The 13122-nt window shown below is 38.5% G+C and overlaps 1 protein-coding gene across 1 annotated transcript; it reads left to right on the top strand.

Moving 5' to 3' along the window:
• Nucleotides 1-11076: 11076 nt before the first annotated feature.
• On the top strand, nt 11077-12015 carry LOC126084517 (olfactory receptor 4F3/4F16/4F29). Its single transcript, XM_049899132.1, has one exon. The coding sequence runs from the start codon at nt 11077-11079 to the stop codon at nt 12013-12015; it is 939 nt and encodes a 312-aa protein (XP_049755089.1).
• Nucleotides 12016-13122: the final 1107 nt, after the last annotated feature.

Raw genomic sequence — 13122 nt, 5'->3', positions numbered from 1 at the left:
AAGAAAACATTCTTCATTCTACTTTGGTGAGTAGCATCTGGGATCTTAAAAGCCTGTGAGTGGCCATCTAGGATACTCCACTGGTCTCACTGTTTTGGGAGCAAGGAATAATGAAGAAAACTAAAGATACAAGGGAAAGATTAGTCCAAAGGACTAATGGACTACATCTACCACGGCCTCCCCCAAACTGAGTCCAATAAAACTTGATGGTGCATGGCTACCACCACTGACTGCTCTGACATGGATCAGAATACAAGGTACTGGACAGAGCTGGAGAAAAAATGTAGAACAAAACTCTAACTCAAAAGGAAAGACCAGACTTGCTGGCCTGATAAAGACTGGAGAAACGCTGAGGGTATGTTCCCCCGACACTCCTTCAGCTCAGTAATGAAGTCTCTCCTGAGGTTCATGCTTCGGCCAAAGATTGGAGAGGCCCATAGAAGAAAATGAGACTAAAGGGGCACACCAGCCCAGGGGCAAGGTCTAGAAGGCAGGAGGGGACAGCAAAGCTGGTAATAGGGAACCCAAGGTTGAGAAGGGAGAGTGTGGACATGTCATGGGGTTTTTAACCAATGTCCTAAAGCAATATGTATACTAACTCTTTAATGAGAAACTAGTTTGTCCTGTAAACCTTCATCTAAAGTATAAAAAAAATAAAATAAAAAAGAGGACATGGAATGAGGGATATCATTGTGGATGTCAGATGGATCTTGGCTAAAAGCAGAGAATACCAGAAAAATGTTCACTTGTGTTTTATTGACTATATAAAGGCATTCTACTGTGTGGATCATAACAAATATTTAGTAACATTGTAAAAAATGAGAATTCCAGAAGACTTAATTGTGCTTATGTGGAACCTGTGCATAGACCAAGAGTCAGATGTTCCAACAGAACAAGGGGATACTGCATGGTTTAAAGTCAGGAAAGGTGTGTGTCATGGTTGTATCCTTTCACTACTCTTATTCAATCTGTATGGTGAACAAACAATCTGAGAAACTGGACTATATAAACAGGAACACAACATCGGGATTGGAGGAAGACTCACTAACATCCTGTAATATGCAGATAACCCAATTTTGCTTGCTGAAAGCAAAAAGGACTTGAAACACTTACCTATGAAGATCAAAGACTACAGCCTTCAGTATGGATTGCACCTCAACATAAAGATAACAAAAATTCTCACAACTGGTCTGATAAGCAACATCATGATAAACAGGAAAATACATTGAAGTTGTCAATGATTTCATTTTACTTTGGTCCACAGTCAATGCCCATGGAAGCAGCAGTCAAGGAATCAAAAGACGCATTGCATTGGCCAAATCTGCTGCAAAAGTTCTTTAAAGTTTTGAAAAGCAAAGATGTCATTTTGAAGACTAAGGTGCGCCTGACCCAAGCCATGATATTTTCAATGGCCTCATGTGCATGCAAAAGCTGGGCAATGAACAAGGAAGGCCAAAGAAGACTTGATGCCTTTATTTTATGGAATTGGTGAAGAACATTGAATATACCATGGACTAAAGAACCAACAATTCTGTGTTGGAAGAAATATAGCCTAAGTGCTCCTTGAAGCAAGGGTGGTGAGACTTCGTCTCACGTATTTTGGAAATGTCATCAGACATCATGCTTGGTAAGGACATCAAGCTTGGTAAGGTAGAGGTCAGTGAAGAAGAGGAAGCCCCTTGATGAGACAGATTGATACAGTGCCTGCAATAACGGGTTCAAACATAGGAAAGATAGTGAGGATGACTCAGGACTGGACAGTGTTTCATTCTGTTGTACATAGGGTACCTATGAATCGGAATGACACGATGGCACCTAACAACCACTACAATAACAACAAACAACATCGAAACAATCAAATGATTAAATCGGGAAGTTTTGTTGCCTCTTGTCATTAAAAAAATTAAAGACATATTTATTTTTATTCACCTTTAGATGCACCTGATACATGCGGAAACCCTGGAGGCATAGTGGTTAAGTGCTACGGCTGCTAACCAAAAGGTCAGCAGTTCGAACCCGCCAGGCGCTCCTTGGAAACTCTATGGGGCAGTTCTACTCTGTCTTATAGGGTCGCTATGAGTCGGAATCGACTCAACGGCAGTGGGTTGGTGGGTTATATACATGCCAAGCTGGATATTGAATAAGGAAGACTGAAGAAGAATTGATGCATTTTAATTATGGTGTTGGCAAAGAATATTGAATATACCGTGGAGTTCCAGAAGAACAAACTAATCTGTCTTGGAGGTAGTACAGCCAGTACGCTCCTTAGAAAAGAGGGTGAAACTTGTCTCACAGACTTTGGACATGTTATGAAGTGGGACCAGTCCCTGGAGAAGGACATAACTCTTGGTAAAATAGAAGGTCAGTGAAAAAGAGGAAGACCCTAAATGAGATGAATTGACACAGTGGCTGCAATAATGGGCCAAACATGGCAAAGATTGTGAGGATGATGCAGGACTAGGCAGTGTTTCATTCTTTTGTACTTAGGGTCGCTGTGAGTCGGAACAAACTCAACGGCACGGCACCTAAAGGCAACAACAGTCATTAAAAAATAAGGATGCAAGGTAGCTCTAGAAAATGGCAAAAGTTCTCTTTGTCCCAAGAAAATGACAAACCTCTGATTTCTCCTCGTTAATACAGCCTCTCCACTTTGGCTACCATGGGAAAACCAAAACCACAGTAGGAGATAGTCCCCCCAGGCCAAGTGATCTCACTCTGGCAATCCCAGATCTCTGCAGCATCATCACTTGGTCACTACCCTCTGGTAGTGCTGTAATTAGCTGCTGCTTTTTATTTGTGTATGATGATCCTGAATAGGATCCAGATGAGTTTTAGGGACCATATCTGAATCTTTAATGATGCTGTGCTCTTAGTTTCCTTGGCAAAACAGGTAGGAGGGGGGATAAAAATAAAGTCTGTAGTGAGTAAATCAGTGAGCCAATGCTTCTATGTTCTAGGCATGACAGAATTAAATTTTCCTAAAGTCAGTGTGATGTCAGCCTTCTGTATGGCAGGCTGCTGTTGGCACTAGAGAAGGAAAACAGAATGGGAATTAGGCACTATGAAGGAGAGCCACTGTGTAGGAGCAGTTAAAGAGGTGGACAGAGAAAGAGAACATCTCAGCCTTCAAGGATGAGGCTAGAGCTGTAGAAGAATGCCGGGGAAGAATCAGCTTATCCTATGACTGCTCATTCTCCTTTCCAAGTTTTCCTAACTGCTTAGCTCTCGTTTGTTGGCCTTGTGTGCCTTCCTGTCTGGCCTGTGCTTTATGGACAGCCTGGCCATTTGCCGGTCTATCCTCCAAAGCCCAGAAACCTCTTTGTCCTTTGTTTCCTTCTGCCTTACCTGCATTCCACTTCCCAACTCCTGTCATCATCAGGGTTATAGTGCTTTTTGATTGCTTTCTGGTTTGCGACTGTTGCTGTTGAGTGTCACAACAGAGTAGTATGTAGGTTCTCTGAAAACAATGTCATCCAACCTCTAATGGAGTTTATTAATTCATTAATTGACAACTCATTATTGTACCCATCATATTATTCATTTATTAATTAATCATTTGACACTTATAATGTGTGCCTACAAGGCCAACACTACACATTTACAAAATAGGAAATTTATGCAAATTTTACAGTAGCTCAATTTTCTTATATTCTTGTTTTACTCACTGTAACAAATTTTCTCTATTCCTTCCCTTTGCTCACTCTTATCTTTCGTTCCTGATATGTTCCTCTCCTTTGGCTCCTCTGGGTCACCACTGGTTGTCTTCCTACCTATGTTGTTGTTCTGCCTTATTTGTTGACCCCTTTGCCTCTTTTCACACTATCAACATGTATATTTTCCATGCTTGATCTCAGTCCTTTCCTTTTTTACTTCCATACCTTTTCCCTCAGAACTTAGTTTGCTCTTATATATTCAGCTATCACTTTTACATAGATAACTATCAAATTATATTTTGAATCAAGACTTCTCTCCGTATAACCTTGCCCATATTTCCACATGAACATCTCACTAGTATTTAACAATGTATTTACTTAAAATAAATATGGTCATCTATTTTCCCCACCCTTGAAAATTCTATGTCCTGATTTCTAAAAATGGATCCACCACTGTCCTATTTATTCATGCTAAAATCTTGGTGTCATCTTTGTCTTCACTCTCCTTCATGTTTACTCCAACTTTAATCAGCCACCAATTCCTTTGGTTTTTTCCTTCTCAACGTTCCTGTTTTCTGCATCTAAATTGTTATAGACTACACTCTGTGATTCCAGTGCATTTGTGTAGCTTCCCAGATCTGCTTTACTTCAGCATTCTTTTAAAAGAATTCCTTCTCTCCTTTGTGTCTTTCCTCCAGTTAATCCACTACACTTGCCGACTGAGCATCTTCCCTAATTAATGGCCTCATCATCGATTATTTGCATCCACCCCTTCACTGGCTCCCTAAGCTTACTTTACAATTTTTAAAGAGATTAGTTCCTAACAGCAGGCAAAAACTAATCTTGACCATCTTTCTCCATTTATTTCCCTCTGCTCTCCAAAACAATTCCTATGCTATAGACAATCTGAATGCTTCACAATTAACCCAATGTACAGCCATCCCTTGGTGTTTGTGGGGATTGGTTCCAGGAACCCCTTGGATACCAAAGTTCGAGGATGATCAACTTCCTTATATAAAATAGTGTAGTATTTGCATACAACCTATGCACATCCTCCTGTGTACTTTAAATCATCTCTAAATTACTTATAACACCTAATATGATGTAAATGTTATATACATAGTTGTTTTAATGTACTGTATTGTTTAGGGAATAATGACAAGATTCAAGGCAAACAATGCTGAAATGAGTGCTGGAGAGATCCTAAGGATCTGTGAAACGGCAGGAGGCTACAGCAGGGTACGGCTGCCTACACATCATTTCATTAGCGTGGCTTCAGGATAGTGCTCAGCACGCAGAAATTCACGTTTAGCTTTAATGAACTTTTTTTTTTTTAATTTTCAATCCACGGTTGAATTTGTGAATGTAGAACCTACAGATATGCAGGGTCGACTGTACACTGAACTTACCAATTTTTCATATTTTTCCATCTGCATAAAATGATTTACTTACCCCTGTATTTGTACACTGAAACATCTCCCATATCTTAAAGCTGTACTCAAATGCCATATTATCCACACTGCCTTCTCTCATCATTATATTTATTTCTTTCTATTCATATTCTAGAGCGTGTATTTGCTTCTATTACATTCATTACATAATACCTGATGTATATTTATATACATGTTGGATAAGAATTGGAGCCCTGGTGGCACAATGATAATGGGCTTGGCTGCTAATCAAAAGGTCAGTAGTTCGAATCCACCAGTCACTCCTTGGAAACCCTATGAGGCAGTTCTACTCTGTCTTATAGGGTTGCTATGAGTTGGAATCCCCTCGATGGCAACAGATTTTTTTTGGTTTTGGGTAAGGATTGACTTTATACAACATTGGTCTTTCTTGACATCTGACGCATAGTAAGCAAATCCATTTTAAATTAACAAAATGAAGGTAAGGCGATTAGGTATAACTGTCTAAGACTTTGTTCTTGAGTAACCATCCGACTTTCTGAAGTGCTTAAATTACCTCTACTTTCCACTTGTACAATTAAAGTGGGTTTTAAACTAAAGAATTCTATGTGTCTCCCTCAAAAAAAAAGAAAAACAAAACAAAAAAAAAATCTGTTTTCCTGAGCAAGAGGGTTTGTATGGTTTGGCTTCTTTGTTTGGCAGGTCAACACAAATTTGTACTTGGATGAGCACAGTCTTTGGTAATTTCTTGAAGCACCTTTCTTGGCTTTCCCTCTCTTCTCTTGACCATCCCCCAAAAAGTGGCAAGTGAAATATCCAGTGTTACTTGAGGTGGTTAAGAAATACAAAAAAAAAAAAAAAATTTTTAAGGGACAAAATTGGCATTTATAGGCTTGGATTGTGGGGTTATAGTTTTGGAAGAGACAGAGCCTGGTTGGAGTACAAAGCTTCTTCTTACATCCTTAAGGCATTTGCTATCTGATCCACTCAAGAGCAAAAATTGTTTCTGGCAAGTATACTTAAGCTACTGAAAGCAAGCAGAGGCATGAAAGCTTTACCCTAAACCAGGTCTATTTTCAGCACCTGAGAATAATGGAGGTTTTGGAATTTGAGGAATTTTCTGTACTTGAAAATCACTCATGTAGATAGTGCTCAATATATAGAGATATTGTTTGTTTACATATATTATTTCTTTCTCACAAAACTCTGTAAGGGAGATATTATTTTCTCCATTTTAGAAATGAGAAAAATGACAGTTCGAAGAAGCCAAATAACACTGTCATGCTCAGATAGCAAATGAGTGTGGATTAAATAACAGGCCTGGTTGACTTCAAAGCTCAAGCATTACCATTCTACTCTAATGTATGAAAGGCAATCTGTGAATTTCTGTATTTTTAGAACTGAAGAAGAGATGAAAACTAAGAAGTAGTTTCTGGACTTTTGAATGTAAGCATAGAGCCGTGTGGTAAGTTCCCTCTGAAGAAGAACAACAGACCTTTGGAAATCACTGCACTGAGATCCTCCGTAACAGCAGCTGACTGGACAGAATCCTCCTGGGATGGTAAAACACACAGAAAACATAGTTTGGGGAGAATTTTATGTGCCTATAGTTTGTTGTTCTGTACACTCTCCTGTTTAGTGTATGCTAGGCTCCTCAAATCATAACAGTTATCATTTTTCTGCAGTGAATTACATGTATATACTACTGTGCAGTGTAAAAGACAATGTTTTCGTTCATTATCATGTGTGATTTTCACAGAAACTCTGTGAGCTTGACAGGGTAGATAATAGGAGCATCTGCCTTTTTCTTTCTTTCCTTAAAAGCTACCCAAGGTGAAAGTAAGGAGTAGCCCAGTTTATTAAAGGTGAGAGATTGATTTTATTTATGTTCTCTTTAATTTACGCATGCTTTCAAAAACAGCAGCTACCATATTTCATACTACCTGAAACTTGTTCAGTTCTTTCTCCTTTCCAAACCCTGATGTTTTCTGTTTTCTTTTTATCATTGTCAATGTCTTTCCCCCTTTCCCCATCTTTCCTATATTTTAAACCTTTGTTATTCTTTCTCTTCTTTCCCCCCTCACCCCCTTTCTGCCTCTTCATATACTTCAGGAAATCAAGTTGAAAGCTAGATGCAGATTTGGAGATTAAATGGTATCTAATCCCCAGCAAGAAATATGTTATGTAGCCTGAGGTGTTGTCTCACTGGAAGACCATTAATCATGGCTACTTTTTTTACTATAAGTTATTAAATGAGAATGTTTCCCTTATGCATGTTGAACCTTTTGCAAAAGATGATGGAGAGAGAAACCAGGAATTATGAAGATCATTTACCTGAAGTCATGGGATTACTACAGGCTGGTGATATTAACCTCTCCATCACAAGCCATCTATAGACTTTCTATACCCCCCATTGCTGTTCAGTCAATCCTGACTCATAGAGACCTATAGGACAGAGTAGAACTGCCCCATAGTGTTTCCAAGGCTGTAAATCTTTATGGAAGCAAACTGCCACATCTTTCTCCTGTGGAGCGGCTGATTGGTTTGAACTGCCGACTTTTCAGTAATTAGCTGAGTGCTTTAACCACTGCACCCACCAGGGCTCCACTTTCTATATGGACCAAGGTATAATATGGGCTCTACACCCATGAATAATGATAAAAAAAAGGTCTTTTCATATTACGTAGTTCAAAGCATTTTCCATATATTGCATATCTTCCCCTTCTTTTTCCCTATTCAGTTCTCACTAATTCCTATAAGGCCAGATCAACGTTGATGTCCTTGGCGTAGCCTTCCCACATGCTCTAGCTAACACATATCTTCTGCCTTTGAACTTTTTTAAGCACTAAATACTCAGAAAATATTTATCTTACCATTCATTGAGATGTATTCTACACCACTTTATATTGTACTTGCTATGTGTACAATTCATGATTTTTCAACTGTTTTCTTGGTTTTTTGACTTAAAAGATTTAGAGAAAGAACAAATCAGGATGAAGAAGAATTGTCAGTAAAACGTACAAGAAGTAATTTGGATTTTAATTGGCCTTTAGGAAAATAAAAGTTAGAAATATCAAAGGATAGGCTTATTAGAAAAATCATCTTGCATTTTTTACAGTTGTATTGATCAAGCAGTTGCATTAATAGAAAAACATGAAGAATGGGTACATAAATTGCGTTAGCAATGAATAATCACTTTTACAAATATAAGTTATTATCGTACAACTAAAATAATTTTAATTAGACACATTTTATGTAATGTTTAATTATTGTTACTCTGCTATGTAATTTAGTATTAATAATGGACATTTTATGAATGTCTGTGGTTAGTTTTGGTTTTAACCAGGAAAAATCACAATTTTGAGTTTTGCTTTTTGTATCTAATTATTTCCTTTAGGCTTTGACATTCAGAACTAGGAATTTAGAGATCTGGGTTCTGGTCCGCAATTGTGCCAATTGCACGAATCTGGGAAACTCGATTTACTCTGTTGGGTCTCATGTTTTCTATCTGAATAATGACCGACCTAGACAAAATAGTTTTTATATATATGATATATGAATTTTCATCTTATCACACTGGGGGCATGTGCTTCCCTTCACCTAGACCATGGATCCTTTTAAACAATAATATTGAGGGTCCCTGGCCCCCTCCTCAGTGCCTCCACCATCTACTTGTGTATGCTCATCCCATTTGTCCTTTCCCATGCTGACTTTCTCTTCCCAATGAGCTACGTAGGTGGCTGTTCTAAGTTCTCTACTCTGGGTCTCAAAGTTTTTGATTATAGAAAGTATGCATCTTAGACCATGGACTATTGGCTTAGGAGGTAATGGCATAATCATGAACGGTGCATGAGAATAGAGAGACCCATGCCAGTGGTAGTGATTCAGAACTGGGGTTGGGACACAGTGAGAGCCTCTGTGAGTTTTGTGGCCTATGATAAATGAGAGCATCAATCATATGGATTTTTGTGTGAGAAGGGCTGGAACTGTGGCCGCAAAAATGAAGGATGTTAATATACCTGTTCTGCTGTACCCCAGCAACTACTAAAATCACCTTTGTTAATGTTTTCAGACTAATCTCTGCTGTAGGAAAACGACTGAGTTGGGTATCTGGACACAGGTGAACATAACCCTGTTCCCTGCTCATGCCCCACTCAGATATAAACACAATACTTATTAAAGGACTAAATCTTCAGTGTCACCTTTTGCATTTTATGGTTTAAGATTAAGGAGGAAACTCACCTGCCCTACTAAAATGCTACTTATGAATACTTCATATTTCTCTCATTTTATAATCATGGATTAAAAGCATGAAATTATAAATTTTCTTCAAGATTAAATATTTGAATGGATTTTAGTCAAAGTAAGCAGGGCAATGTCATATATCAGAATAGTTTATAATCCAGGAAGGTAATGAGTACTTCAAATGATAGAGGGTGCCAATGAACATGAAAAGTGATATCAAGAAGAAGCTGACACAATGATGAATTAAAACTTAATATCTCAACTATGCCAAATGCTGATCCACAATACCTTCATGTGTATGGACAGACCGAAGCTGTCTGCAGAGATATTTTACATCCTCTGTGGCCACTAAGGCATGAGCCTTAACAGACACTGATGAAATCCCCCAAATACACGTTTATTAGTTTGGAGAAAGCCTTGCAAGACCAGATGATGTAGGTTCCTATGAAAGCCTTACTGGGTGTTGAGGCCAGTTTAGGGCTTTGAAAAATAATGCTGGTTCTACTTTTTTGGGGGGTTTTGTTTTTTTTACTTTTTTTTGGGGGGGGGTGGGGACGGAGGGGGGAGGAGCCCTGGTGGTGCAGTGGTTAAAAGCTAGGCTGCTAACCAGAAGGTTGGTGGTTTGAATCCATCAGCCACTTCTTGGAAACCCAATTGGGCAGTTCTACTCTGCCCTATAGGGTTACTATGAATTGGAATAAACTCGACGGCAACTTTTTTTCCCCTACTTTTTGTTTTTTTGAAAGTCCACATACTTCTGTTCCATTACCCTTGAGGGCTCTCTAATTTCACACACCCTTGTCACTTTATGTCAGTCTCAATCTACAGCCTATCTAATTCAATCTTAATTAATATCTCAGACAACTCTCACTCCAAGTGGCAATTCATCTGTTAATCATGTTTTCCCCTCATCCCTACTTTTTGTCAGAGAAATGCAAGTGCAAAGTGGGGAGAGAAGAGAATTATGACAGTATCCATAAAAGCAAGATGGAATAAGTTGGGAATGAAGACTAGTCAACATCAGAGGTGATTTAAATAGCTGATGCATGTCACGGATACCCACGAATCTTTTGGTTTTGCTTAATCTTCTGTTGGAACCCTGGTGGCGCAGTGGTTAAGTGCTCGGCTGCTAAAGGAAAGGTTGGTGGTTCAAACTCACCAGCTGCTCCACAGGAAAAAGATGTAGCAGTCTGTTTCTGTAAAGATTTACAGCCTTGGAAACCCTGTGAGGCAGTTCTACTTTATCCTATAGGGTTGCTATGAGTCACAATTGTCCACACAGCAATGGGGATCTTCTGTTGGCACTTCCTGGGTGGTTTGCACTAAACTGCTGATGTAAAGGTTGGTGGTTTGAACCCACCCAGTAAAGTTGTGGAGAAAGGCCTGGAAATCGTTCATAAAGATTACAGCCAAGGAAACCCTATGGAGCCTTTCTACTCTGTAACACATGGGGTTGCGAGCCATACATCAGAATCAATTTGAAAGCAACATTTTTATTTTATTTTTGCTTTTTAATCTTCTGTTAATTTGAGGCCAGGCAATAGTGGAATGATTATTGGTGATAGGCTTAAATCATGTTGTACTCCCAAGCTGTGATTATATTGATTTATGTTGTTTTTGTAAATTTGAGAACTAAGTAACTATATACTTCTGACTCATAATGAGGTCGCTGCACCACATCTAAGACACATTATTATCACCATAATCACAATTTCTTCCTCATCTTCTTAATTCTCATAAGTTCAGTGGCAGCCCCATTGGCTGGATCAATGGATGGAGGGAATACTTCTGCGGTATCTGAATTTGTGTTTCTGGGACTCACCAGTTTGTGGAAGATGCAGCTTCTCCTCCTGGTGTTCTCCTCTGTGCTCTATGTGGCAAGCATGACTGGAAACATCCTTATTGTGTTTTCTGTTACTACAGATCCTCACTTACATTCTCCTATGTACTTCCTACTGGCCAGTCTCTCCTTCATTGACTTGGGAGCCTGCTCTGTCACCTCACCAAAAATGATATACGACCTTTTCAGAAAGCACAAAGTAATCTCCTTTGGAGGCTGCATTACTCAGATCTTTTTCATCCATGTCATTGGTGGTGTAGAGATGGTGCTGCTCATAGCCATGGCTTTTGACAGATATGTGGCCATATGTAAGCCTCTCCACTATCAGACCATTATGAGCCCAAAACTGTGCATTTTGTTTCTGGCTGCCTCTTGGGCCCTTGGTGTCAGTCACTCACTCTTCCAACTGGCATTTATAGTTAATTTACCTTTCTGTGGACCTAATGTATTGGACAGCTTTTACTGTGACCTACCCAGGCTCCTCCGACTGGCCTGCAGAGATACCTACAGACTGCAGTTCATGGTCACTGTCAACAGTGGGTTTATCTGTGTTGGTTCTTTCTTCATACTTGTCATCTCCTACATCTTCATCCTTTTTACTGTTTGGAAACATTCCTCAGCTGGTTCATCCAAGGCCCTTACAACTCTATCAGCTCACATCACTGTTGTCCTTTTGTTCTTTGGTCCAACCATGTTTGTGTATACATGGCCACACCCCAATTCTCAGATGGACAAATTTCTTGCTATTTTTGATGCAGTACTCACTCCTTTTCTGAATCCAGTCATCTATACATTCAGGAATAAAGACATGAAGGCAGCGATGAAGAGAGTATGCAAACAGTTAGTGATTTACAGGAAGATCTCATAATTTATTTCATAAGGTCTTCTCACTGACCATGGTATAGCCTTACATTTTCATATTTGATATTTTAGATTCAGGAGGCTTGAGGCAATACTGATTTCAGTATTATCAGATCTGTAATGTAATTGTGAAGAGCAAGTCATGAAAACAGTATACCTCTATGTAAATCCCTTTTAATTTCTTTCAGCAATGTTTTATGGTTTTCGGTGAACAGGTATTGTGTATCTTTTTTGAGATTTATCCCTACGCACTTCATATTTCAGAAGATATTTTAAATGGAATTTTTTTGTTTTGATTTACATTTGCTCACTGCTAATATATAGGAATATAATTGATTTTTGTTTATTGATATATCCAGCAAACTTGCAAAGCTCATTTATTAGTTTTACTAAGTTTTTATAGATTAAAAAGGATTTGCTTCATAGATGATCATGTGGTATGCAAATAAAGACATTTTTTCTTTTTAAATCCCAGTATGGATTCATTTTATTCATTTTTATTGTCATATTGCACTTGTTAGATCATCCAGCAAAGTGTTAAATAGAAGTAGAGTGGATATCCTTGACTTGTTCCTGATATTATGGAAAACTATCCAGCCTTTTGTCATTAAGTATGGTGCTAGTTATAGGTTTTTCATAGATGGCTTTATCAGGTAGAGGGGGCTCCTTTCCATTCACAGTTTGCTGATTTTTTTTTTTTTTAAATCAAGAATGGATGTTGGATTTTGTAAAATGTTTTTCTGTTTGCTTTAGTATCAGGTTAATGCTGGCCCTTTAGAATGAGTTGGGAAGTCTTCCCTTAAATTTTCTGTGAGAGTTTGTGTACAACTGATATGATTTCTTCCTTAAATGTTTGGTGGAATTTACCAATGAAGGCATCTGGGGCTGGAGCTTTCTCTGTGAGAAGATTTTCAAATATAAATTTATTTCTGAAGGCTTTGTGCTTCCATTTAGTAGTTAGTGTCTCTCAAGAAATTTGTACACTTATTTGTCAAATTATTGGTATACATTGTTCATAATATTCCATTATAATCTTTTTATAATATATACAAGATATGCAACATTTTCCTTTCTCTCATTCTGCATATTTGGAAATTGGCATAGCATTACTTCT

This window comes from Elephas maximus, chromosome 10, assembly GCF_024166365.1.
Source record: "Elephas maximus indicus isolate mEleMax1 chromosome 10, mEleMax1 primary haplotype, whole genome shotgun sequence".
In the NCBI taxonomy this organism is placed as follows: Eukaryota; Metazoa; Chordata; class Mammalia; order Proboscidea; family Elephantidae; genus Elephas; species Elephas maximus.
Note: the sequence above shows the minus strand (reverse complement) of the source record. Positions and strands in the feature narration are given on the sequence as shown.